Genomic DNA, 25,730 nt, shown 5'->3' with positions numbered 1-25,730 from the left:
AATATAATTATAACATCGTTTTGAGTTTAAATCCCAGATAAAATAAAGTCTAATTTAGTCAAAGCAAATGATGTAAGTAAGCTTAATTAAAAGAATACAAGCTACCAGGCACATATCTCTTACTGTGTTTCCCTGAAAATAAGACCTAACCGGACAGTAAGCCCTAGCATGATTTTTCAGGATGACATCCCCTGAGCATAAGCCCTAATGCGTCCTTTGGAGCAAAAATTAGTATAAAACCCGGTCTTATTTCTTGGGATACACGGTACATCATATGTATTAAAAGGCTGCAACTTCAAGTTCTATCTGAAAAAGTAGGTTTTTTAAACTAAAATATATCGGGGGATCCATTAGGGATTGATACAAGCACAATAAATAGTGAAAGAAAGCTTGATTGGCTCTGCATGCCTTATATAACTTTAAAAAAATATATGTATATATATATATATATATGTATATATATATATATAAAGTAGAAATGGATAGGAACATAATTTTGGTGGAAATATTTTCTACCATCATAAAAGAGCAAGCATACCAGGTAAATATGCTAAGAGTTTTGAATTGCATAACTAATAATATTAAATAAAATTAACAGAAAATTGGGGAAGATTAAATATAAAGCCAGAACTGAAAGAAATACACTTATTAAAGTTTTTATGTGACTCTTGCATAAAAATTGATCATTTACTATGTCACATGTAAGTTCTAGTAAATTCAGAAAGATAGAAATTTCATATAACTACCTGCATAGATCATAATGAAATAAAATTAGACATAAAAATACATAATTGACAAATACGAAGCCATTTCAAAATTGTGATTAATTCTTTTACAAAGGTTTTATAACATGTAAACATGGTTTCATTTGTGTAAAAGAAAAAGCTGCATTTTTCCTTTTACACAAACATGCACACACACGAATTATCTCTGGAAGGTTATTCAAGAAACTGGTACCAGTGATTACCTCTAAGGAGGAGACTGGAGCACTAGGAATAGGGTGGAAGGAAAACTTATTTCTCCCTTTGAATTTGAACTTCTTCCCGTGTGTACAACCTATTTAAATAAATAGGTAGTCATTAAAAATAGCATTAGTGGCAAATTAAAAGTCCTAAATAGCAACCGAATTAGGGAGAAAATATATAGAATGTCACAAAATATATTATAGGATGTCATACATAACGATTAAATAATGTGAACACCATATGTGTAGTATGTCAGTTTTAAGAAATTATATTCCTCTAAGCACTTATTTCTTTAAAAAAGTAGATATCTAAATCTTTAAAAATAAATAAATAAATAAAATAAAATTTTTTTTAAGCTGTGAAAAAAAGTAGATATCTATAATTACCTAGAAAAAGAACAAAGCAACAAACCAAAAAGAACAGATTACATAATAAAGATTGCCATGAAAATAAATTTTTAAATGAAAACGATTTACAACCCATAAAAATATCAAGATTTGGTTCTTTGAAAAGAGTAACAAAATTAATATTCTATTGGTATAATTAGTGTAATAAAAGAGGAAAAAAACAAAATAAGAAATTCTCTCCTCTCCACCAAAAGCAGCTAGAATCAAAGGAAATCACTTGAAAAAAAAATTGAAACTTTAAAGAACTCAATTTCTATATTATACAAACAGAACAAGATGCTTTAAAAGTCAACTGTATTCTTTAAGACTAATATGGCTTAATCTAAAGTCTGGTAATATGGGCTGATCTCACTTGTCAACACTGATGGAGAATTCCTAAATAAAAGTGGAGCAGTTAGGGAACATACCCAGAGGGAGTTATTCACTGACTGACTAAATTAGGTTTATTTTAGGAATGCAGGGTTAGTTTAATATAAGGACAACAAAACACAGATGTGGCACATTAATTAGGAAAGCAATAAAGAAAAACATCCTTATGCTCATATCAATACATACCAGACAGGCAACTGACAGGATTAAGCACCCATTCTTGATTTTAGAAAAAATATCTTTGTAAAAATCCACAATGAACAGTGAACAGAAAAGAAAAAGTTCTGTAAAACTGATCATAGCCTTAAACTGGCAACCTTCTTTTGGGAATACATATGCATCTAAAGAAATCATTGTTTGATAAAGCTATCTATGCAAATATATTTATAGCAAATCTGTTTATTGTAAAATAATATAAATAATCCATTTGTCTTAAGCTAATCACATTGATATACTATGAGGGAATTATATAGTAATTATATAGAAAACTATATAGTAATGAAAGAAGCAGAAAGCATATACAAAAATACATCAAGTAAAAAAGATAGTGTGTGCATAGTAATTGTAACTATTATAAACCATTTTTCTAATAAAAATAGTAAAAAAGGGATAGATCGCTGTATAATATACACAGTGGGTGTTTTATAATGAAGGATTTGTTGGTCCTTTGGGGCATGAACTGTCCATAAAAATATCAAGATTTGGTTCTTTGAAAAGAGTAACAAAATTAATATTCTATTGGTATAATTAGTGTAATAAAAGAGGAAAAAAACAAAATAAGAAATTCTCTCCTCTTCACCAAAAACAGCTAGAATCAAAGGAATCACTTTTTTCCTTATATGGAAAAAAAAATCACACTATGGGACGCTAATAATATAATTTCTCTTCCACAGATTATGACTTCAGTAAATACAAAGAATAACAGGAAAACAAAAGGAATAGCTTATTTTCTTTGCCAATTATGTAATTGATAGAAAAAGAGCATATTTTTTTCTGGTGTTAATTTTTCTTGTTGATTTCATGCCCCAGAATTGTAGTTGTTATTCAGCTGTCCCATCCACAGTCTTTTTTAGGACTTCTGACATGGGTTCAAAAGGGATTTTTTTCCCTATATAGTGAAATCTGTTCTTTTGTGGAGATGGCAGGTAACATCTTAGCCCTCACACAGCCCTTGACGATGCTGGATACCATTTCCCTTACTATTGGGAGAGGAATTGAAGCCTTCAGTACCGAAACTTCTCATAGATTTTTGAGTTTTCGTGTGTGCCAATGAATAAGGGGTCCTTAATCTTGAGTAAAGTACAAATAACACACCCATTTTAAAGAAAAAAAAATTGCTTAGACACCCAGTGTTGACCTAGTTTCTTTTTAAAAAAAATTTTGCTTAAATATGTGTAAATATAAAACTAGGCATAAGCTCCTTTTGCTTAGAACTCTTATATACAACTACAAACCAAAACAAATTTGCTATTAATACTAGGTCCTACCTGTAAATGACACTGTTTGGCTGATAGGAAAGTGCCACTGGCCCCAATACTGTGGCAGGAGCTCTAGTGCAGGCTCTTTTGCATTCAGCTCAGCTGGGTCTCCACGGGCCCAGTGATGCCTGACCCTCCAGCCCTTGCTCAATTAGAGCGACTTTGAATGTTTGTATTTGTACGGTATGCGGTGCTATTATTTGGCTTCCACTGGGTGTGACTGAATTATTTATATGTTTAGCCCTGTGTTCCCTCCTCTTCAGCTCAGCACTTCTCACACTATAATGTGTGTAGTAATCACTCGGGGATCTTGTTGAAATGCAAACTATGATTCCGTAGGTCTGGGGTGGAGTCTGAGATGCTGCATTTCTAACAAGTTGATTGAGGAGCAAGGCTTAGTTAGTGATTCAAGTAGCAGCTTCTCGGCAATGTGATTGTGAACGCGAAGGCCAATAAATGCTGGCACTGACATCTGGTGGCAGCACTTGCTTAGAAAACGGTCAACCACAGGGCTCAAAGTATGTGTAAATTAATTTTTGACCAGCGAAGATTTATTCTTTTTAAAGGTCTATGAAGAAAACTGTCAAAGTCTCAGGACTACATCTGCAGACTGCAGACTGAAAAAATACTGAGAGAATGTTTGAGTGCCAGAGTCACCCTGGCTAGGCCGTGCACAGACATCTGTGGGTCACACTTCCCCTCTGACGGGGACTGCTGGGAGGTAATTAAATGCCAGAGACACAAATGGCTGGTGAACACAACCTGCCATTTGTGTCTCTGGCATCTAATTACGTCCTTTTAGGTGTCAGGCCCCACAGAATACTTTGTGGTGGTGATTTAAAAACAAAACAACAAGAACTCGAGAGCAAGCAGACCAAGGAGATGCTCAGCGGATGGTTTCCAGGAGATCTTCAGTCTCCCTGAATCCGTGACCTCTGCTGATTGTACTTAATCTGGTTTGTGCCACCGGGGCCAGTGTAGGCTTCCACTGCGAGGCCAGGTACAGCTTAGAAACTTTGAGAAGAATTATCTAATACCTTACTCCAAAGAAAGGTAGGATTCTGTGATGGTAACTTTGCTCAAAAGCTGGCTTGGCTTGGGACGGTCAGGCCTTGCTTCTTTGTCAGTTTACCAACATGACGCCCCGGCTCCCTCTGGGAGTCTGTCCTGTCCTGATTTTTTTGGTGATTTGCTAGAGTAGAGTAAACTTGTGGATGTTTCAAAAGTAAAATTGATATGTAGTGCCTTCCTTATATGGAAAAAGTCATTATCTAAGAAGACACCTGATTGATTTTTGAGTGGCCCTAATTTGTATACTGGTAGGTTTATTTGAAAATGGTCACTTTTGAAGCCATTGACACACACAAGTGAATAAGAGGTGTGTTTACTGGGTGTTTCTAAGAATTGCCGGCCAGGAAAGTTTCACTCCTATAGAGAGGGATATAAAGCTGGGCAGTTTTGGTATTGTAGAATCATAGAATGTTAGAACTGAAAGAACCACAGAAATCGTTTAATCTCCTGCAATTTTATAAATGAAGTAAAATTAATCTAGTGCAGTGGTTCCTAAATGCTGATACTTGACAAACTTTTCACTCATTTGAGGCAAAATGAGAAACATAAAGACATAAATTACAAAAAATAAAGACAGTTGCAGTAAGTTCTTCATAAAGTTATATGTATTCAGTTTAAAGACCTGTCTGTTATCCTGAAAGTACGTATTTTGGAGTTAAAATGTCTGATCTTTTTTGAAGTGATGGTAGCAGTAGATAACTGTGCTTTTTAAAATATCCTTATTTTATGAACTAAAAATCTGGCAGCCCTCTCTCTGTTTTCAGTATCGAGGATGGAGGTGCATTTTACTGGTTCTTAGAATGCAGAGATCTGGGAACGACTGACCTGCTATGTCTACCTTGCAGCCTGATGGCTCTCGGCTAGGTAGACTCCAGAAGGAAGGTAGCTGATCCTCCCTGCCTGCCTGGGTACCTGTCCTGCACAGAGGAGGGATCAGCTGAAATGGCTGCGGTCTAGAACTCTGCATCTTTGTTCAGCTGTCCTTATTTAATTAGCAGACTCAGAGTGGGACTTTGGGGGCATTTCTTGAAAAGCCAAGGTACCCAGAGGTTCTAGAGCTGGTCTGTTGTTCACAAATAGAGCCTTAAAGTAAGGACTCCTAAACTCTGCTGCCTGCTGGAATCAACCCAGAGAGCTTTATTAAACTCCTATTGCCCAGGTCACGCCCCATACTAATTAAACCAGAATGCCTGGGAAAAGGAGCCAGACATCAGTTTTGTGTTTTGTTTTGATTTTTAATCCCCAGGTGTTTTCAGTGCACAGCAAGGGAATCTCTGCTTTGAATGGACTAGGCGGAGGTTCCCAGCCTGGGAGTCGTGAGTCCTTCCCAAGAGGTAGACCAGGTGGTGGTAGTCAGTGTTTTGAGGGGAGTAACTATTGCCCTGCTGGTTCTGACAGTTGGTCACCAAAGAATTTTCTGGGGCACAGAACAAATAGGTCCCCTAACTTATAAAACCAATGATCCAGGTCAACTGGAGCACCATAAAGATGGAAGTCATCAGGAGGCTCTATTGCACTGGGTCTTCCTCCTGATTTTTTGCATAGAAATTCAGATCGTAAGATGGTCCTGGAGTCACTTTTGAGCTACAGACTGACGTTTTCAGATAGCATTATACATACCTACTAATGATACAAAATCAAGGGTTAGTCCGTGAAGAAATGGATGCATGATTGAGAAGATTTACACCATCAGGCACTTCCATTCTTACTGCTCACCATCTGACGATTGTGTCCCTACCTGTGCTCTGCTTCCCCTCCTCTCTTAAGGGACCGTGCCTCCACCATGTGCATGCCACTCTTTCCTGCCAGCCTTTGGCTTTTACTCCCTTAGTTACCAGCACCTCTTCTCCCTCCACACTTCTTCCCTTGCTGCTTTCATGCGTGCTGGATTCCCTAACCCTAAACAGCCTGCATCTGACCCCAAGGCTCCCTGCTGTTTCTTCTCCTTACAGACCTGCTGCCTGTGCTGTCTCTTGCCTGCTCTGCCTTCCCCTCCACTGTCTGATTTCTTCAGGAAAATGCTCCTGAAGGCCACCAGTGAGTGACCCCTCGATGACTGACCGTCCCTTTATTTGTGAGGTTCTCCCTTCTCCTAGTTTCTATGGTGACATGGTTGTCTGGTTCTACTTTTGTGTGTTTTTTCCTTTGGTCTCATATTGGTTTCTGTTTCTCCTGCTACTGTTGCTCATGAGTTGCATGCAGATTGGTCCTTCGTTTTCCATTTACTTTCTCTTATCTACTCTCAGATCTCCATCTCCAGTTCTGACCTACCTCCTGACCTTTATTCTTCATGTAAGCCTTTTGGATGGACTCTTCAGTAGGCTTTGTTCTTAAAGGGGATCTGTCCTCTCTTCTGGCCCCCACCGCTGATGCAACCCCTTCCCAGCTTTTCCATCTCCACTCAAGGTGTCCCCGTTTTTCACATCTCTCAGAGCAAACTTCTATTGTGATTATTGAAGTCCCCTCTCTCCCTTTCACATCCTTACCCCTGACGGTTTCACCGTATAATGTTGATTCCTTATCTGTAGGATCTTTTTCCAATCCTGTGGTTACCACTCCCGTGTAAGTCTAGTCTTTCTTCCTGAAACCGTATTCCTCTGCTCAAGCACCTGATCCCATTAGCCATCATTCAAGGCGCTCTGTGGTCGAATCTGCTCACCAAACAGCTTTCCAAACCCTCACCCATCTTTCCTGTGTAAACCCACCTTGGACCTTCCTTTGCACTGTTCCCTTCTCTTGGCTCAATCAAATACTCCTCCTCCTTAGATTCTTCCTTCCTGTATAATTTTGTCTTATACAGGAACAAGAAGACATTTTTTCCTCTAAATTCCTTATATTCTTATTCTTTTTCCTCATGTAGAGCTTTACTGCTTTGTATCATTGATTTTCATGTACCGTCCCCTACCTACTGGACTGTAAGCTCTTCCAGGGCAAGGACTGGCTTCTCACAGCATCTGCTCAAGGACCCCGCATGGTCTGGGTTTTCAGCACGTATCTGCAGGTTAATTTTATGTTATGGGTGAAGTTTTCAGTTCCTTTCCTATAGCAAGAGAATTGGTTTGGGATTGGTAAAACTAACAGTTCTGCTGAGTGAAGGAAAAGAGAGACAACAGAATTTTCCGAAGAAGTGATTTGAGAAAGATCTTGCATAATTGGGAATTTAGTATAGACTATTAGGGAGTGATTGAAATAATAGAGTTTGCTCTAGTGGGTGGTGTAGTGTATAGCATATTGGTTAAGGGCTTATTTTTCAGTTATGTAATCTTTCTGAGTCCCCCCCCACACTACTGATTTATACGAAGGGGATAATTGTGTCTGCTTCATAGAGTTGTGAGCACTAAATGAATTAATAAAAGCACCATGAATTGTTAGCCCAGTTCCTTTTCAATAAGTGGTAGTTTAATTTTTGTTTGTCTATTGTAAAAGATGCACCATGAAGGTCCCTTCTCACTGGAGAGGCAATTTGAGATAATATGAACAATAGCCCTTCTGACCCTTGGCTTGGAAATCTCGATGTGCAGCTCACATATTAGGGTATTTCAGTAGCCCAGAAATGCATATTGAGTGTCTCCCATGAAGGGATTATGGTGGACCCTAAGGCTAGAGGGATGAGAAGAGTGAAGGAAATGTTGTAAAGAAGTTAGAGAAAGGAAAGAAAAGGGAAGACCCTAGGAGAGGTTTTGTCCTGATATGAGACTTTCTTTTAAGGTGCTTTTCCAAGACATTGAGGAGAAAGTACCATGGTGTCGCAGTGCCTCTGGGGAGTCTAGATGACAAGGGATTGGCCTGAGAGATGTCTGCTCAGTTGGTCAGGGGACCGTGCTTGTGAGACAAGAGCCAGTCCCTGGGAGCCAGTTTAGTCCTCTCTGTTCCTTGGCTGCAAACCATGCTGACCCTTGCCCCTGACTCTGGTCCAACTCGGGCTCCTGCAGATCAGCTTGGGTGACCTTCGTTGAGCATCTTCTCACTGTTGGTCTCACTGATGGAGCAAGAGCATCATCTTTTTATTACTGGGAGGGCTCGTGAAGAAAGCACAAACGAAGGATGCTGGGAAGATCTTAAGTGGGCTCACAGAAATTAAACATCACACTTTTCGGTCGTCTCTGCATCTCCAGCCAAATCCAGTTTTCATGTTTAAGATGAATTAACCTTCACCTCTAAGAGGGAAAGATTATCTGAGGCTTGGCTTCCTTGGGATTGTTGGGAAAGGAATTTGGACAAAAATCTGAGGAAGAACCAGATCTTGCCTAGACTGAAAATGCTCCCCTTTTCTTTTTACAGGGGAAAGTGGAAGTAGAAGCTGGGAAAGAAGGTATGAAGTTTGAAGCCAGTGCTTTTTCGTACTATGGTGTAATGGCCCTTACAGCCTCTCCAGGTGAGTCTCTTTCACCTCTTAAAGCAGGGCTGTGTTTTAGGAAATAGTTCCCTTCTGTCCTCTTTCTGTCCCTGCCTGCTAACCCGATTTATTGACTCCTTGAACTTTTTATTGAAGCATATCGTGTATACAAAAGAACTGCACAAAGCATAAGTATGCACCGGTGTGAATTTTCACAAACTGAACACGCCTGTGGAAACCGGCACTGAGATCAGAGGGAACACCTGTAACCCCGCAGGGTCCCTGCCGCCACACTCCCATTTAGTCAGTATCTCCCAGAAGTCACCACTGCCTGAACTTCTGAGTGTAGACGAGTTTTGCCCTGTTTTTGAATTTTATATAAATGGAATTTTACAGGACATATTATATTGAGTCTGGCTTCTTGCACCCCTGGTTGTCCTTGTCGCATTCATCTGTATTGTCATATGTGCTTATATGACAAGGTGTGATCAAAAATTATGGTTGAGTGTTTAAATTTTAAAAATTTATTACAGTAAAAGATACATTGCCATTACTCCCCCTCAAAATACCCCCCCTCGCTTTGAACACACTTATCCCATCGTTCTTGCCACTTTCTGAAGCAGTTCTGGAAGTCCTCTTTCGTGAGTGTCTTTGGCTGCCTCGATGTCCAGAATTGATTCAAAATGTTTTCCTCTCATGGTCATGTTGACTTTGGGGAAGGGCCAGAAGTTGCCTGGTGCCAAATCATGGTCACTGCGGCATCACCATAAACTAATTTTTAACATTTCCTGTGTTTCTTTAGTACTTTTTTGCAGTGTGAAACAAAATTTCATGCATTGTTCATGATCTATGATTTATGCCTCACTTTAAACCACATTTTTTCTCAACCGTAGCTCACACCTGACTGACTGCACTGAACAAGTTGAAAACTTGTCACACACTGTTACTAAGGTTCGACACACCGCTTCCCATCTTGGAGATCCCTGTCTTTCCATTGGATGGCACTCGGCAGCTGAATTTACCATACTTTTTGATCACACCGCATACTTTATTAGTTCTCATTGCTATATAGTGTGCCATTGTGTGAATGTACAGTGACGTACAGCGATTCACAATGTCCCATTGTGTGAATGTATCTGTTCTTTTCATTGCTGATGGCAACTGCGGTGGTTTCCTGTTGCAGGCTCCTGTGGCTTACGTGGCTGTGAGCACTCTTGTACCTACCTGTCTTTTGGTGAAGGTGTGCGCATTTCTGTTGGGTCTATGCAGGAGTGGTTTGGGGCGTTCCTGGGTATGAGTCTCTTCAGCTTTCGTAGTTACTGCCCGTGAATGCTTTTGCAAAGTGGCTGTGGCAGCTCACACCTGTACATGTACTGATGAGGCTTTCAGTTCTGCACCCATTGGTGGTGTTGTCATTTAAATGTTAACAGTTCTAGAGGTTTTAAATTTGCATTTTCCTGAGGCTGAATGAGGTTGTTAATATATATATTTATTGCAACCTCCCATGCTTCCCCGAAAAGAAGACCTAGCCGGACCATCAGCTCTAATGCGTCTTTTGGAGCAAAAATTAATATAAGACCCGCTTTATTTTACTATAAGACCGGCTCTTATATTATATAACATAAGAGCCAGTCTTATATTACTTTTTGCTCCAAAAGATGCATTAGAGCTGACGGTCCGGCTAGGTCTTCTTTTCCGGGAAACAGGGTATAGCCCCCTCTTACCTAGCGAGCTGGCCCAATGAATCAGCCAGCTAGGGGTAGGTGTGCCATGGGGTATTGACTAAGTGCTCTGAGCACAAGAGGAGAGCAGGTGGCGTCTGTCCTATAGGAACATGGACACAGATACCTGGCTCACCTCTGGGATGGCTTGCTGGGCTGCATGTGCTGCTATGTCACCCGGGCTGCAGCAAGGCAGACAGGTAGAAGGTGCTGGAGTGCCACCTTGTGGCCAAAGTACCAAACAACATGCTGTGCCAGGAAACAACTTTTACAAACCTCAAACTTAAAAATAGCCCATCCTAAAAAACCACTGTCACTCCTGAAAACCAGTCTCAAAAGGGGAGAGGATACCTCCAGACAAGTCTGTTTTTATGGCGTTGGTCCTAGTCTACTGCACCACACAGTGTCTCGTAACCCAAAGATGTGACAGAAAGCCACGGAAACATGAAGAACTGTCTCACATTTCCAAACCTCCCCTGCCCCAGATGCATCTTTTCACCAGCCCAGTGTAGGTTTTTGAGTGACATGGGCCAGTATCCCCATTGTCAACTACTGGCTGACACCCAGTGTGAACGTGGACCTGTCTCTCCCCGCTTAGTTAATCAGTGTCTGCTGTAAACTTGAAGGTCATCTTCTGTTTTCACTGCTTGTGAGGAGATAGGAAGATTCCTAACCAGGCCGAGAAGACCTGGGTTACAGCCTCCGTTCCATTATATACGGGTCGCCTGCCTTGGAGAAAGGCCCTTGGCTTCCTCATTATCAAAAGGATATATAATAAGATCACCTCGTGTGATTGTTAGAATAGAATGTAATGATACACAGGCGAGTGCTTTGTAATCTTTAAAGCCCATGAGGAAATGTTGGTGTAACACTTAGGTGTTGAGATTGTAATGATTGTTTGGCAACCAACTTCAAATTAACCCCACGTTAGCAGAATCACATTTATAAAGTGGCTTTGAAAAGAAAGCTAGAATAGTAAGTTGTACATTTTTATTGATTACTGGTTCTTGAAGCTTGCATATTAGCTGAGTCCATACTGAACTATGGATTCATATAAGGGTAAGTCCCATTCAGAAAAGGAATTGAAGAGCAGGCCTTCCATATAGAACTAGCTTGTGGAACTTCCTTACCTAGTTTAGAAATGCCAGAAAGGAAGGGAATTTCATTAACAGCATCTGATTACAAAGCCCGGTATTTTACTGGATTTTATAGTTAGTATTGGGGACTTTGTACATTCATTGAGAGATGCAATTGGTACAGTGATTTCAAGGTAATATTTCTATTTATTATTGAGTACCTAGAAAACTCCTACAGTAATCAGTTACCAAGACCTGCCCACTTACATAACAGTTACACCTTAATTTAAAAAACAATCTGCCCAGAAAATGTGATTCTTGCCTGGTAGGGCCCTGTTGACTGGACTTTTCAATCAGATGGCGCTATAGCTCCCCGTCTGAGTACACAGGATGAGGATGACTTCGGTTTGCCATCTCTAGGAAATCTGTATGTGACATTCTTTACTGACTTTCCTCTAATCAGTTAAAATTTTATAGTATTCCAAAGCAATTCAAAGCATCTGGTCAAATGACAACCAGACAAAGAATGTAAATGAATTGAATAACTAATTTCTTGCCACAGATAGGGATGCTGTAGGCTGATTGGTGAATGAATGTGGGGTGCTGGCACAGGTGGCTTGTGTCATACTCTTGGGTCCGTTGGTTAATTGAGCTCCCCTTTTGTGCTGCTAGCTGTGGTTTGTCCTTAAAAAGAACGCGTTTTGAGCTATAACCCAAGTGGGTACTAATGGCTTAAGAGATTTCTAGGTTCCTAAAGTAGCATGTGAATAGGATTCCTCTTGACTTCAGCCTCCCTGTATTCCTCTTCCTGGAAAGCAGTGTGTGTTCTTTTTTGTTTACATAATATCACATAGGCTTTTGCATTTCTGGAATTGATGGCTCCTATTGGTAGCTCACTTGGTAGAACAGGTATCCACTCCTGTCCCCTGATTGCAGGATCTCCTTCTTGCCTTTTGATATGGTCTCACCCTGTTCTTCTCCATTTTTCAGTTCCTTTGTCCCTGTCTCGTACCTTTGTTGTCAGCAGAACAGAATTGTTAGCAGCAGGCTCTCCAGGTAATTCTGCATGTTTCCTTTTCCTAATTCTTCTGATTGCCTCCCTTGACCCCACAAAAGCCTGGCTGGCCAGGTCTGCTCCCTTTATTTGGTCAAGACCTTTTTCAATTTTTCTGCGTTCTAAAACTCCACGTTCCTATGACTTAAAAGTGAACTATCCAGGAAAGGATAAGCCCACAACAGATGCAGAAAGGGTTTAGGAGACTGGAAAGGAATCTAGGAACAGGAACAGTGATGAAACGAGGAAAGGGGAGGGTGATTTTGACATCAATCATCAGTGTTCCCTGCCTGTTCCACCCACACTGCTGACCTTGGATTTCCAGGGCATCAAAAGGCAGCAGCTTTGGGTTCTTTCTCTGACCTCAGCAAAGTCATGGTGTGTGACCTTTGCTGAGGTCCCAAGGGCCTCAAAACCTAAGGATGCTTCTACAGAACATAGAACCACCAAAAGCCCGGTCTATGAACTTTTCTTGGTAAACGAGGGAAGTACCCTCCCACCTGCGGAGGCCCACAGCCTTCCTATCTCTTTGGTCCTTTTCCCAGCACCCATGTGAACTGCGTGAATGTATTTCTGCCCTCTGGCAGGCAGGTGGCCCCGCTTCTCCTGTCTCCCTCTCTTTGTTTGGAAATTTGTACCGGCACATTCCTAAGCAGCTGCTGGTTATCGCCCTGCTGGAGAGTTTGGTCGGCCTGGCTAATACTATGTCCAGCTGCTGAAAACAAAAGCAAAGACTTAATCTTTCTTTAATTAAAACTGCTGGGCTTTCCTATTTGGTAGTACAACTTTTCCGTATTTATTTTATTCCATGCAATTTATATTTTTTAATCTGATGAAATTTGCGTTTCATAATCTAGTTTTAGCAAAACTCTAAAATGCTGATATTTGGTATAGGAGACAATACTTGTCTTAGAAACTAATGTTCCCTCAAATCTATGCTCTTAAAAATGTTGTGCTGTTTGCGGGTAAGATATTATTTATAAGGCTATTTGAATCAAACCAGCTGGCAGACTATACATACACACGTGTATACATGTGCACATACATATATACACAGAAACATTTTTATGCACATGTATATATGTTTGTGTTTTTTCCCCCATTTTATTGGGCATTACCACCTATTTAAAATGTCACAGAGGCTGAAGTAGAGTGACTTTTGGATGAAGCTCATGGAAATGTAATTTGTATTTTACGTTTCCTATAAAACTTAAGAGATTTCTTGACTCTGCCACTCCATCTGATCCCATAATAGAAAAATCTATTTTGTGTGTCCAGGCCTTCCGGGATGCTGGCATTACAATAATATACCTAATAAATGGGGGTTGAATTAAACCAGTGATTTTCAGCTTATTCTAGAAGGTGCCTTGTGGTTCCAAGGGAGGAGGCTAGGAATGTTTCTTTATCTTTCTAGCTTAGAAGCAAAAAAGAAAGGATTCCTAGGTAAGGTGAATAAAATAAGCCACAAAGACAAAAAGCAGAAAGAAAACAATTCTGAGAGGGCATAAGAGGAATTAAAATCAAAAGTTGTTTTCAGAATGATTGTCTAAAATTTTGGCACATAAATTTGGCAACAAAACATGGCCTGAACTGGGGAGCGGCCACTTAAAAAGTCTTTATACTCCTTGGAGTGAATATTCACACATCTCTTTGCATGGTGAGGAAAGGCTGTCATGCTGGGGCCTGCCCAGCTGCAGGAGGGGTCCTGGAAAACAGGGTCTGCTTGTCCAGACTGGCTGTGACACCACGCGGTGTCCTTTTGCCATGGGCAAAGGAAAGGGCCCATGGCAAAAGAGAGGCACTAGTTTGAAAGGAAGCTGACTGTGAGTCTAGGTACATTGGAGGACCAGAGAAATTGCCATGTAATCCTCCTCAGAAGAAACTAACGGGAGACTCAGAATAAATACTGCGTCGGGCCTCAGACATCTTCCTGCCGATGCAGTGTCTGATCAGTACGCAGAGAGCCTTTTAAATGTTTCATTTTTACAACCTCTAAATTGTTACACACAGAAGTAAACGCCGTTTAGAAGGTGTCTGTAGAAATGGTGATGTGATTTGGGGCTAAAGTCCGTACAAATTATAAGAACCCTTGTTTCAAAGAACTGTTGGGTCTGTCAGCCTGGGAGAAGTTATTCCAAGTACGGAAAGGCTTGATTAGGGTACTGGGCACATGGTGGAGAGATCTGGGAGGAAGCTAACAGGAAAGAATATAATGATGTTGACCAGGCTCATTTATCGGGTACTTACTGGGTGCCAGGTGCTGTGCTAAGTAAGCACTCTACTATACATGATCTAGTTTTGATTCTCACCAGACCTCACGAGGTGGGTACTCTTATTATCTGCCTTTTATAGGTAAGGAATCTGAAGCTTAGCAAAGTTGGGCTATCCGATCAAAGTTCCATTCTGCTAAACAGAAAAACATCTGATAAAGTGTTAATTTGCCCTGTTCTCTTAAAAGATAGTGGAAGCAACAAGAGGAACTACTACTCTGAGTTTAATTTTGACGTAACAGTGGGAAATTGATTCATGACTTGAAAATTGTGGGGAAAGTTGTGACATGAAAATTTTAGCAGAAGGTAAACTTGTCATTTGATGTTCCTTGAGTACTCAACCATATTTTGTTCCGGGTGTCATACTTTAAGAGGACCATTTACTGAATGAAATCTTAGTGCTCAGGTCAGGGTGAGGGGTGGTAAAACATGTAGGTGAAGAATGGTTGGAAGTATTTAGCTTGGAGAAGAAGAAACTTAAGGAGAACATAACTGTCTTTGAACTTTGAAAGGCTATTTCAAGTAGCAGGAATGAAAGTTACCGAGCAGAGCTCCATAGAGTGGAGGGGAGACTCATTTGAAGTTGGGGAATGCCGATTTTGATGGGTATGATGATAGACTTTCCAATAGTTGAAGGGTAGGAACAGCTAAAGTCCAGCTTCTCTGTGGGAACATCTGTCAGGGACACATGGCAAAGAGGAGTCAACCATCAGGTGGGAGAATTGGTCCCCTCCAATCCTGTGACATGGTGCAATTCAGGAACTGTCCAGTGTGGGCACCCGCTTACTATTTGTGGAATAGATTTGATTGGAAAAGCAAAAAATGGAAGAAGCCTTGGCCAAGTGGGTGGGACTTATTTTGAAGGAAAGCTGCGGTGAACTTGCCTTTAAAAGCGGCGTCACTTAGACTCACCTGAACTTCCTTTCACTTTGTTTTAAGGAAAGAGCTCTGTTGATGTCATTGAAGAATCACACAGCACCTGAAGTAACTTAATCCAACCTTCTAAGAGCTTGGTGTCTCCTAGTGTTCTTGAGATCTGGAGACATCCTCTGGCTGCTTGAGGGGAGTTTTATTAGTGGCAGAGACTAAGATAATAGTTTTGGCTGGGAGGTAGGGTATGAGCAGACAGAACTCTTTTGATCCCTTTAAAGCAGTACTAATTTATGACCGTTATCAAGAGTCCTTTGCTTTTGCTTCTGGCAAAATAATGAAGTGCTGCCTTCCATAGCCCATGTTTTGTGTCACGTAGCTTCTGTGCTTGGGTGATACTCACCCAGGTGTACGGCCACAGGGTCCTTGCTGTCAGAGAATCAGGGACGCCTTTGTTTGTTCACATGAACGAGGCTGAGCTGCTGAACTAAATGGAACCGTCGCCGACTGGGAGCCAGTGCGTTCTCTCTAGGAGGGCTGTATGGTGAGCTAGAGGGCCGAGGAGTCTGGTATAAGTGGATTGAACTTGTCCACTTTTTAAAAAAAATTACTACATTTTTATTCTTTGGAAAATAGAAAGCTGCCTTTATTGGTTATATCTACCTCACTTAAAAGGTAGCTGGTTGGTTTTTTTATCCTTTTCCAGGTGAAAACAAGTCACCTCCTCGCCCATGTGGCTTGAATCACTCAGACTCTCTCAGTCGAAGTGACCGAATCGACGCCATCACGCCAACGCTGGGGAGCAGCAATAATCAGCTCAATTCTTCATTCCTGCAAGTGTACGTCCCTGACTACTCAGTGCGTGCCCTTTCTGATCTGCAGTTTGTTAAGGTAAGAGCAGGAGAGCTGCTCGGCTGGACCTGGCGGTTTGAGGTCGCCTCCCCAACCTCTCCACACAGCTGCCCCTGGCCATTTGGGGGGTGCCCTGCTTCCAGCTACTGACTTAGGTGGGGAAAGACTTTTATCTCCTTGGCTCTGTCAAATGAGCTGCCACATCAGATGTGGCCTTTTCAGGAATGAGCGCTGGAGAGCATGAGAAAAAGAATAAACCTTTGAAAACAAATCTTTATGAGCTTGGGACTCTAGTGACACTCGTTGGCCCAGAAAGGGCTGAGGTCGGATAATCAGAAGACTGGCTGGGAAGGGGTGGGAAGAACCCCACTTACCTTCTGGCCTGGAGACAGGGTTCTTTCCTTAGTCTGAAATAAAGGCATCTTCTGGAGAACAAGCCACCTGCGGCTGATGGAAGCCTATCTCCATTTTCTAGTCTCTGAAATTTTGAGGAAAAATGTAGAAATGGCTGGTGTCGGTACTAACTGACTTGCTCCCCAGAGTCAACTTGAACTTTAAAAAGTGGCTCGGTTTTGTACTCAAGGTTGACTTTGTCTTAGAGTACCTGCTAGGGACTTTGGGGGGACTTAATGTGTAATACGACGTCCAGACAAGCGAGCCTAAAAATAAGCATTATCTTGGTTTGTTTCTGTACCATCTCCTGGCCCCAGATCTCAAGACAGCAGTACCAAAATGCTCTGATGGCATCCCGGATGGACAAAACTCCTCAGTCTTCAGACAGTGAAAACACTAAAATTGAATTGACTCTTACGGAGCTGCACGATGGGTTGCCAGATGAGACGGCCAACCTGCTCAATGAACAGAACTGTGTGACGCACAACAAGGCAAATCATAGCCTGCATAACGAAGGTGCCATCTAGGGCGCCCCCTCGCCCCCCAGCCCTCACCCGTCCCATTCCCGAGGCCCCGAACCAGGCCACTCGGCCTCGGCCTCCGTCCGACCACGAATCCCGTTAGTGTGAGCTTGTGTGCCATGCTGCATCCTGCAACATCCTGAGACCAAAGACTTTGTCCCCTTCCTGGAAGCAGCAGCGGAGGACCATGCGGGCAGGAATGGAAACTAGAGCTGGGAAACGGACAGCCCCCGTGTGGCTGTTGAGATTTTGGAGATGAACTTCTTCCGCCCAAATAGAATCATGTTTATTTTTTCAGCTGTACCTTTTATCATTATTCACTCTCCTCCTTCCTTGATTTGCATGAAATTGAAAATGGTTGGGATTTATTTTTTTTCAAGAGATCATTGTTTTTAAAAAGTGTTTTTTGCAGAGTTTTAAGTTGTCCTGCCTGAACTCTGCTGTAACCCCATGATGTGACCCTTACAGGATGGACTTGACCCCTCCAGGGGCCTTCCTCGGCCCTCCCAGGGAGGGGCACCCTTCCTCTGTGCCCCAGTGGGTGTCGCTGTCGAACTTGAAGGATGAAGGAAGAAAACCCGCGTCGGTTTGGACCTGCCACGTCTGGCACGGCCGCCGAGCTCGCAGGTCCTGCAGTTGCCTCTCTGAGCTCAGTGTTGTTTTAAGTTAATGTTTAACTGTGTCCCTTTCCCTCAGAAAGGTTTAACATTTGCTTGGAATGTGATTTTGCTCCCGCTCTAAGGAATTTTTATCACAAAAATGAATGTTAATGAATTTGAAACCCATGGTTTATCATTGGCAAGAGACAAGTTGACTTCATCCCGACACTCCTGCAGCCTGGATCTCCGGCTCAGCCAGGCCTCCTCCCCGCCCAGCGCCCCAGCTCACAGAGCGCCGTCACCCACCTCCCACCTCCCGTCCTCGCTCTTGTTAACTCAAAATGCTGCTACACAGATGCCAAATGGAAATCTTCCACAGGGCTTTTGAGTAAACACGTGGTGTGGGGTTTAAGCTCCTCCCCTTCCCACTGGGACATGTGTGTGTCAGAAGAGGAGCTGGACCTTCCGGCTGCACTCTGCTCTGTGTCGGGAAGGCATTTCTAGACCCATGTGTTGAAAGGAGGGCGTTTTGGGCACTGCCAGCCCCCGCCCCTCCTTCCAGGGAGCCAACTGTTCCTCTTCCGCTCTGTCCCTGGGCCCGGGGCCCCAGCCATGGCTGTGTCCCCTGCCTGAGGATCTCTGTGCCCCCCGCCTCAGAGGCGGCCCACGCCAGGGTCAGTTTGGCACCAAACAGGGATTCAGAAACCAAATGTGTGTTATGGCCATTTCATGTGTGTCTGTCTTGTTTTAATACCAAATTCATCACGTGTAGTGAAGTTAATGTCAGGAAGTATTACTTGAGTAACTGAATTCTTAACTATCTTATCTGTGTTTTAAGTGTTAGCCCAAGGGATAGGTGCATTTTGTTGGCAACATTCGTACACTGAAATGAAATTCTAACCATAGAGAATTGTCAGACCACGCTGCGTCCACTCACTCGTTAGGAAGACAGCGTTTTCTCCACTGGGTCCCACTGAGTGAAGGGAAGCCCCAGGGCTAAGCAGCAGTTTGCTTCTTCCTCCTCAAGGCAAGAATGTGCACCCCGGGCTGTCTCTGCAGGGCTGGGAGCTGTGCGTGGGGACAGTCAGCAGTGTCACTGGGCTTGCCTTCTAGTGAGTGCTTTGGCGTCGCCAGTGTGTCATACGTGCGCTTGGCGAGTATTTCCTCTGGGATGTCAGTCCTGGAGTGTCTTAGACAATGCCCTGCCCCTTGGTGAGGGAAGTACTGGCTTCACCTCGTGGTAGAGGGTCATGAAGGTGCCCCCCAAGGGGGCTGAGTGGCCTGCTGCTGGCACCCAGCATGCCACCTTGGGCTGGAGCCCCACCATTAGCTTGGTGTTAGTGGGATCCTGCTCCGTGAGTATCCCTTTTAATAAACATCCATCCAAGTTAAAAATCTCAGTTTCTTCAGATGCTTCTAGCTGAGCACAGTCCCAGTGTGACACAGGAACTGGGACTATCTGTAGGATACGCAGAAACGAGAGTTGCCCGTAATGAAGTGGAGCCTGGGCCTTGCGGTGGGCGGCGGGGGGGCTTCTCCCCAACAACCACGCCACACTCTTGGCCAGGACAGCACTGCCTTCCCCGTGCGCTGGTGGAGCCTGCCCAGCCGTGCTTCTTCTGGCCTCAGGACTTGGCCCATCAGCCTCTCCTGGCCGATCTGTTTCTCCATACAGTCCATCCTGGGTGCCTTGCGACTGGCTGCACCCCTGGAATCCGAATTAATGTGCTGGATCTTTTTCAGAGCCCCTCTGTCCCTTTATGAATCCTACAGCTCGGTGAGTCAGTCTGGGCAGTGGAGAAAGCATTCCAGCTGCTGCCTCCTTGACTTCAGGGAGAAACAAAACTTCTTAGTATTGTCTGATCTGCTGCTCAGTGTGGTGGCTTTTTTGAAAAGTCTTCTCTGTAAAGGAGCTGGCAGGCTGGCTTTGCAGTAGGGCTCCCAGAGGACGAAATTTTAGCCTCCCAAGTTTGTATTTATTTTCTATACACTACTCTTTACCTTTGATTATTCACACTGTTTTATAACAACAGGGAATCCAAAACCATTCCTGTCTGGTCCCTAAAGGAATGAGGGCTAACATTTGGCCATATTTACATCTGCTTTGGGGAAAGCTCCAGACCCTTCAAATAACACTCAGTGTCTGAGTGACCAGATTTCTCTTCCAGGCCCCATTTTCCCTCTGGAAACTAACTTCAGGCTGTTGAGGGAGAAACTCTGGCTCATTGCGTCTTCAGGCAGCAGAATGGTTTGGCTTAGAAAGTCCATGCAATTCCTGTCTGTACAGTCAATGGGAGTCAGGCAGAGAAGGCCCATCGGACAGTTCAGATGCCCGTGCGCAGTGGACAGTCCTTAGCACCACTGCTTGTCACCTCCTGGGGCCGCTGTCCTTGTAAATGAGGACAGGAGCAGATGCAGGTCCTGGGTCCTGAATTCGGCTGGAGCCCTTGTTGTCAGACCCAAGGCTTCTCTCCACAGTGGCTTCAGTGACCCCTGCTGGAACGTCTTCCTGCTCCCAAGCAGACACTCTGGTATCCCAAAGGTTCGACCTGGATTCCTAGTATCCACATGTTCCCAGGACCATCTGCTTTCTCTTTATAATGAGAGTGGCTTTTCCCCGACTGCCTTAGAGGTTCTCTCCCTTTATTTCTTTCTGTTTTATATTTATCAGGCAAGTCCAAAATCATAGAAACTCTTAGGAAAACAGATCCTTAAGATTTGTAGATGGACATTGGGTGCTAATCAACTTAAGCCTTGGTTCTTACAGAGTTTGAATGTGACAGGGCACCCCGTTTAACTCTGTTCTTCCCTCCTTCCTCACCTCACTTCTGGAAAAGAGCTCATTGCCCGTGCCGATATGGTTGGCTTCCCCAAGTGAAAGGGAATAGGGCATCCTACCTTTTTCTAATGTTATTTCAAGGAACTTTTGGGCAAACATTGAATGCAGAACTCCACACTGATATGGAACATTAACTGTGAATATATTTACCTGTGCTTTTCTGAGGGACATATGACTTAAGGACCAGTTTTTTCAAGTCTAGGAAAATAGTGGTAGATACAAATAGAATTGCATTTTCCCGAAGAAGTGAAGCAACAGAAATTTGGGCTTAGCAGGGAACGTGAACTTCTGCCTTCAAATTCTCAGATCGAGGAGCAGACTTAAGTAGGCCATGGCTGATTGAGCCTGTGTCCCGGCTGGTCAGAAACAAAAACAAACTCCAACCCTGTCATCTTCTGAAAACCAGCCAGGGATCAGTGGCTGTCTTCACCTTTCCGGGGCCAGGAGACCAGGAGTCCTCATGTTCCCCAGGAGTGATCCCAGGCAGAGGGAGTCTGGCTGGCACAGGAAGGTGCTCACCTTTTCCCTGGGATTCTAAGAGGACTGGCTTGGTGCACATCCTACAACCCCGCCCCACAGGTGGTGTGGGCAGCGGGAGCGACTCCCCTCTCAGCTTTGATCCCAGAAACAGGTTTTTCTCGCAGGGGACTGACGCCTCCAAGGCTGAGCCGGCAGAGTGGGGTGTGGAGGCTTCCTGAGGCATTGGAGCGCCTTTCCTACTGAGCTCTCGACCTGGGTCAGGTTTCGTCCCATTCGGGCCCTGGGCTGGTGGTGCTTCTGTCCAGCAAGGGCATTGGGGTGAGTTGTAGATTAACCCAGAATTAGGAGGGACATAGAGAGTTCAATAGGAAAGTGATTCGAGGATTCAGAAACTTTTCCGATATAAATTTATCAGTGATCAGACTACTCAGTGAATTTTGATACCTCAGGGCCATTTGCAAATCTTTATCTTTTCATATTTATTTTGTGTTCAAGTGGGCTGATAGGAATTCGGAGACTTCTGAGGTTCACTTGCCTCCTCTTAGGCGAGTGGTCCCCCTACACCCAGCTTGCTGGTGTTGCCGTCCCTCACTGTGATGGTGGGCCTTCCTCCTCTCGTGCTTACAGGCGTCTTTCCTGCAGTGAACGTTTCGTTGCTGGTTGCCTCCTCTGCGCTGTCTGGTTGGCCCCAAGGACAGGCGGGAGGAGATGGCAGTTCAAAGCAACTGCACAGCTTAGAGCAGCTTTCCTCCCACCGTCTTGGGCTGGGGTCCTTTGCCTCTTAGATCTTTGTGGTTGGCTCAGCTCAAGTAAGCATGCCCTGTGTGTGCTAGAGCCACTGACCATCTCACTAGAATTGTTTTAAATGTCTTTGGATGGGAAATAACAGGCTGTACTTGAAGCAACATGGAAACGAAGGTTCTAATGGTGAGAATGAAGTTCTAGGAGCTTGTATGCCAAGGGTCATATGTACACAGGTCCAACACATACTATTAGAAAGACTTGAGTCAGTACACGTTTTCAAGTTTTAATACCCAGAGTGGGTATTAACCATGAATAAATGGGAAGAATGACTAGGAGTATTGTCTTGCCCTACTTGCAGGTATCTTCTGGCATTTGCCCACATCTGACCAACACTGATTCACTCGGGAAGTGATTCTTTTACAGCCACTCTTTCAGATTCACCCTGGAGAGAACTATCAACTGGACCTGGTGGGGCTGGGGTGCCTGATCTTTTTGTTGGAGGCCAGGACCCCTTGGTTATAAACAGCTGGTCTCAGGCTTCCAGAGCAGAAAGGAGTGGGAAAGAATAAGGCCTCAGGACTCGCTCCCAGAGAGCCCCAGCGTAGCTTCTGATTCATTATCCCCGTGTCTGAGGTCTACTGTTGAAGGTAGAGTGTACAGTCCATTGACTTTTCTTGTTTCTGGAGTCCTTTAAATCCACAAATGTATACGCTTTGTTTTATATTATTTATTATGTACATATGCCTTTACTGTTAGTACATCATCTGTGGCTAAGATGAGATCTGTTCTGGAGCCCCTCGTCCATGGAGCCGAGGGTCCCGTTGTCCCTTCAAGTTTGTGAGAAGGCAGGAATTTTGTTTTTGTCTTCAACAGGTTTCTGCGCTTATGTCGGCCCTAGTGTCCGCAGCCCCTTTTCAGGACCACCTACATTCCTGATGACCAGTGTCGGGACGAGCACGGAGGCAGGTCTCTTACCGGTGGTGGGGCCTCTTACGTACCTCTGTGAAATACTTCCGAGGTGTTTGCTGGTGGCGGGGTCTCTTCTCTATGGAGTGGTGCCGCATGGCCATGAGCCCAGTGCCTCCCTCCTCACTCCACCCTCCCACACAGGTCAGTGGCCTGGCCCCACGACAGTAATAGCCTCTCCCTCCCCACCTTGGATTACAGACTCCATCTGTCTGGACCATGGAAGCTGCCTTTTCTTGGTTTTGAGGCCCACTCTCGGCCCTCAAAGACCCTGCTTTGTGTCTGATTTCCATCCTCCTCCTTGGCCTTTACTCGCTGTATCATAGTGTACGTTTCATGCTTTTCAGCAGTGAAGTTTTCTGAACACAGTATTCAGAGCTGTGTACATAAACCTAGAGCACAAGTGACATGTATAGGTTTCATGAGCTGATTGTCATAATGCATTTTATAATTCAAATGATGTTGTAGATTTACAATCTCTCCTATTTATTTTGTACCAATTTATTTGTAAATTTTGTGATTGTTTTCAAAGGTTTTTGTTCATTTCTATTATTCTATTTAGATAAACGATGATTTTCTGTTCACTGTTCTAGCGGGTGTGTGTTCCCTTTCCCCTTTCATCTATTGCAACACCAGCCTCGGTTCCCTGCCCAATTGCACAGTTTTACTGGGAAGCTGGAATTGGTTGTTGGCATAGCAACATAGCAGGGTATTCACTTTGGATGTGTACCTCAGTCGTGTTAAAAAAGTGGGGGCTGGAACTGTGCCTGCAGCTTACCGTCTGGCACAGCCGATTCCAGGGAGGTGCTCCTTTGCAAGGATTAGTCTGTCCCCTATCAGTTCATTTTAGATAAGGAACTGAGCGTGTCTGAGGGTGTCCACTCACATTGCCCCGGCCATTTGCTGCTCAGTCACTAGTCACACACGGTTCAGCTGGGCAAATGTCTAAGCCGCTCTTCTCCTAGACAAGACCGAAGGCCTTACCCAAGCCTCTCAGTCGGCATTCGAAGACGAAAATGGGTCTGTGGGTCCTGTGCTACTCAACGCCTAGGATGGAGAAAGGGTGCAGCAGGCACACAGGGTTCACCCTCAAGTTAACCACACTGGGAATGAGTGTGGTGAGTCCCGTTCTGATGCTCTTCAGGATTTGGTGGGTGTCCCGCATTTCCTACTAATCCAGTGGGTGTGGTTCACATTCTCTTCCATCAGCACTTCTTTTAAAAGCTTCTATTCCTTCTTCCTCTCCTCACTCCTATGGGACCAGACCCTGAAGTTCTGGTCGAGGTTCATGGCCCCTCTGCGATCCATTCCTAGACCTTTTTGGATTCCTTCTTCCTCTGCTCTTCGTCTCTATTTTATAATCCAGAGGATCGTGCTCTGAGGTTGAGCCTCTTGATGACTGGTGCCTTCTTTACCCCATGTTATTTAATCAGATGTTTATGGTCTGTTTTACTTACACCTGTCCTGTGGATGGAGACATTTTAGTGAACTGCTGACAAGCTTGGCTTTGAGACACTGCCTGACCTAACCACCATCCCACCTCCCCGGCCACCCCTAGTTCTTGAAAGTGGAAGGTAGATGTGTATTTCAGTGAAGTGTCACCTTCTTGGGAGCCTTACTTAGAAGCAGAGCAGAAAGCACAAGCAGGACCCGGGAAGCAATGATCTCTCCAGCACCTCCACTCCCTGGCTGCTGGCTGCTTTGCATAGTTTTTCCTGCATTACTTTGTCTAAATGAGTCCTGAGCCCAAGGAAAATAGACGCGATTTTTCCTTCTGTGAGATGAGATTTGCCTAAGCTTTCTGTCTGCATCCGTGAAGTACCCATGTGTGTTGGTTCGTTCCTAAGCTTTACTGTGAAACTCTGGGGTTTCTATTTCATATTAAATCGTGCTCCCTGGGGCCTCCTCTCAGCTCAGCACTTCTAAAGATACACACAGTGATCACAGGATCTCGTAGAGAGAGTGGCCTGGAGTTGATTTCTGAAAACTTGATACTTTTTGAAGATAATTCAATTTAAGAGAGATGATTCCTTATTAAAGCCAACAAGTTGAATTGTATTCGATAGGCTAATAAACTCTTTGGCGTTCTTTGTATAATTTTCATCATTTTCCCCCCAAGATCCTCATATCTGTGCTATTTTCAAGAAGTCCCAGAACAAAGGAATGGTTCGAGGGCCCTTTCTGTGACTTTCTGGGCATGCCATCTCCCCAGGGGGACCCCTGTGGGGCCTAAGCATACAAGGGGGAATCAGTTGCCAGAATTCTTTGTCAAAGTGTTTTCTTGCTGGGCTGTCAATGATTGCGAAGCTCACACAGTAGGCCAACACAGACAGCGAAGTTTAGATGGAGCCAGCTCCCCTCCCCCAGTTCTGCTCCATTAATGGCTGGAGGGCCATGGGTCCAAAGATAAGGCTCCTTGCTTCAGAACCCCCACACCCAAGTCAGCAGTGACCTCTGGTGAGAATCCCCTCAAAACAGGACTGGACATAAACATTCTTCTGTGTTGGGAAAGTTTGCTTGGCAAATCCTCTTTCCCAGTATCTCAGGAACTTGTGAGACTTGGAAAGACTGCTGCCGTCTTTCATGGGAAGGGCGTGCACTCAGCTGCTTGGGCTCCAGTGTTTTGTGTGTGAGGTTTATCTTGGCCCAGACTCTTCAGGCCTCGTCTATAGCCCTGGCTAGACATGGCTTTGGGGAGAGCTCAAAGGGAGAGCAAGCA

The 25,730-nt window shown here is 43.9% G+C and overlaps 1 protein-coding gene across 2 annotated transcripts in view; it reads left to right on the top strand.

Annotated features, from left to right (window-relative positions):
• The window catches only part of CNNM2 (cyclin and CBS domain divalent metal cation transport mediator 2), a 134,787-nt gene extending 115,415 nt beyond the window's left edge, over positions 1-19,372 (top strand). Inside the window, exons 5-8 of one of the 2 annotated variants that reach the window (XM_081074600.1) lie at positions 8,572-8,665; positions 12,414-12,479; positions 16,324-16,508; positions 17,180-19,372. In XM_081074600.1, the coding sequence (XP_080930726.1) occupies positions 8,572-8,665; positions 12,414-12,479; positions 16,324-16,508; positions 17,180-17,389 (555 nt within the window). In that variant the 3' untranslated portion in view covers positions 17,390-19,372. The remainder of the gene's footprint in view (positions 1-8,571; positions 8,666-12,413; positions 12,480-16,323; positions 16,509-17,179) is intronic. The other variant, XM_081074601.1, reaches the window with a different exon arrangement.
• Positions 19,373-25,730: the final 6,358 nt, after the last annotated feature.

This window comes from Rhinolophus hipposideros (assembly GCF_964194185.1).
Source record: "Rhinolophus hipposideros genome assembly, chromosome: 15".
Classification (NCBI taxonomy): Eukaryota; Metazoa; Chordata; class Mammalia; order Chiroptera; family Rhinolophidae; genus Rhinolophus; species Rhinolophus hipposideros.
This window is presented reverse-complemented; position numbering and strand designations above follow the sequence as displayed.